This window comes from Octopus bimaculoides, chromosome 1 (genome assembly GCF_001194135.2).
Source record: "Octopus bimaculoides isolate UCB-OBI-ISO-001 chromosome 1, ASM119413v2, whole genome shotgun sequence".
NCBI classification, from domain to species: Eukaryota; Metazoa; Mollusca; class Cephalopoda; order Octopoda; family Octopodidae; genus Octopus; species Octopus bimaculoides.
In genome coordinates, this window is record NC_068981.1 from 138,165,175 (window position 1) to 138,167,959 (window position 2,785).

The window sequence follows — 2,785 nt, forward strand, 5'->3', positions numbered from 1 at the left end:
ATATATAATTTATATTTCAAATTATACATTTAGTAATATATATTGCTGAAAAAAATTTTTTAAGGTCAGTATTTCGGAAAAGCGAGTTAAAGAAAAAACTAGCAATAATGGTCACGAAATATATTTATATACATTTTGCATTTCTCTGTACTGTTTCCGGCATTCAATCTCTCTTCTTCTGTACATTCACAAACACTTCCAGTAAAGCCTGCGTTACAAATACAATCACCACACTTTTCTGTTCCTCTGTCATTGCATTGAGAACTGTTAAATATCTGTAAATAGAAGATATCACGATTATCATGTTCATTTATATCAGCCAGTCTTTGGTGAATGGCCTTTGGTAAATCTTGGGACATCCTTGAATTTTTCTGTATTTTGCTATGGGATTGATGAAGATGTGGGCTGTTATTTCTAGCAGATGAGGCAAAAAAACTTTGCAGCACCTCTGTTGGACGAAGCTCCAACGAATTAGAGAAGTGTATATTGAAAACAATTGCCATTATATTTCAGAAGTTGTAAACCCATGTGAAGGGGCGGTTATTTGTGGAAGTCATACTTGGACTACGTAGGCACCATATTCAGCTTTTGATTAATTAGGTAAATTTTTATTCAGTTATCAAATCTTAACTCTCATTAGGTGTAATATATAGGATATACAGTAATCCCTCGACTATCGCGGGTGTAACGTTCCAAAGCCTAACGCGATAGGCGAAAATTCGCGAAGTAAAAACAGTACTGTACTGTATATATTTTTTCATCATTTTTATAATTTGTATATATTTATTTTATTTCAAATGCAAAACTATTACATACACTCGCCTCGCGAGCTTCGTTTTCCATACAGTATATGCGATTTTTTGTTTACTCATCTACAGTACACTACGTATTTTCTTTTAATATATTTTAATTAATGTATTATACAGTGCAGTACTGTACTGTACTTTTATTTATTAATTTATCAACTTTTAGGCGTGATAATGCCTATTTTACCGCATATATGATTAGAATCTAAAAAAAATATAAATATCTATCAACCGCAGACACCCGCGATATACTGAGGAGTACGCGATATAAATTTACATATATTAGTCAGAAAAATCCACGATGTACTGAGGACGCGATAGGTGAACCGCGATATGGCGAGGGATAAATGTAAACAAATTGCTGACCAGCTTAGCATCAATTATCTTAATTTCAATGGGGTTCAACTATGCACATTCAATAAATTCATATAAAAATTATATATTCTTAATCAATTTTAAATAATTTTATTTCTAATTAATTATTTTTAATTTCATATATAACTACCGATATTATCAAGTGAAAAAAAATTAATATTCTGCTTATTACCTCCCCTTTTATCTTTAGTAACAATTTTTTAATAACTTACATGTTACTTTCAATATATATTTGTGAAATTATGAATATATAACATTTTCATGAAGAGATTCTTATAGAATCATGAACTTGTAGCACAATTAATAGGAGTCATGAATATCTTTGAAAAAGAGTGAAATCACTGGATTGCATAAAACATTAAATTTCAGATATAAAGTTTTATCATGAAGATTTTAACGCATTTTCTTCCCTATTTTTATATTTTCTCTTTCTCACTCTCTACGCTCTCCTTGTCTTTCTTACTTTCTGTATTTCTCTTTCTCACTTGATATAGATATCTAAGGAGCGGTAACGTGCGTAGCTACAAGGGGAAAGGTTAGGAGCTTGTATCGTATCACTGTAGTTTATATAATTGATTCTCGTAGCTATCTCGTAGTTCAGTCTTGATCAAATAAAAGAACTGAAAAGCTAAAATATACCAACCACTTACGTTCTTTTGTCAACGGATAAATAATTCCATTCAAAAAAGTTAACACCCAATTACTAAGTATTTATTTTTAAAGTACTGGTCTTTGCACTGTTGACCTTTCATGTGATAACAAGCTAAGGGGAGATAACCTTCCTACCAGAATCACAAATAGCAACATAAGTCTTGATATATTGACCAAACACGGGAAGTAAGCCTCGACATTCTTACATGCTCTCCATAGGAAAAACACCTAAATATACACACCTCCTAATGTAGTTCTACATACATGAATAAATTCTAAACAATAACATAAACCCGAATTTAATAGAATTTTCTTTAAAATACCATTTCATGACAGCCCACCCTAAAACTTATTTACTACTCCACTCAAATCCACACACCCAAAGAAAATTTTAAACCAACAGATCATATAAAGCCAAGATTAACTTTAATGCATTGCAGTCCGACGATGGTTTAAATGGTCGAAACTTCGAAGTCACTCTCAATGATAGGCGCAGACGTAACTGTGTAGTAAGAAGCTTGCTTACTAACCACATAGTTCAGGGCTCAGTCCCACCACTCACATATATATATGTGTGTGTGTTGTTGTTGGCACTCCGCCGTTTACGGCGTCGAGGGTTCCAGTTGATCCGATCAACGTAACAGCCTGCTCGTGAAATTAACGTGCAAGTGGCTGAGCACTCCACAGACACGTGTACCCTTAACGTAGTTCTCGGGGATATTCAGCGTGACACAGTGTGACAAGGCTGACCCTTTGACTTACAGGCACAACAGAAACAGGAAGTAAGAGTGAGAGAAAGTTGTGGTGAAAGAGTACAGCAGGGTTCGCCACCATCCCCTGCCGGAGCCTCGTGGAGCTTTAGGTGTTTTCGCTCAATAAACACTCACAACGCCCGGTCTGAGAATCGAAACCGCGAGTCCGCTTCCCTAACCTATATATATATATATATATAT

General features: G+C 34.3%; 1 protein-coding gene across 1 annotated transcript in view; it reads right to left on the reverse strand.

Annotated features, from left to right (window-relative positions):
- The window catches only part of LOC106875684 (integrin beta-1), a 71,092-nt gene that overhangs the window by 18,897 nt on the left and 49,410 nt on the right, over window positions 1–2,785 (reverse strand). The window contains exon 13 of the mRNA XM_052971058.1: window positions 133–275. Within this exon, the coding sequence (XP_052827018.1) occupies window positions 133–275 (143 nt within the window). The remainder of the gene's footprint in view (window positions 1–132; window positions 276–2,785) is intronic.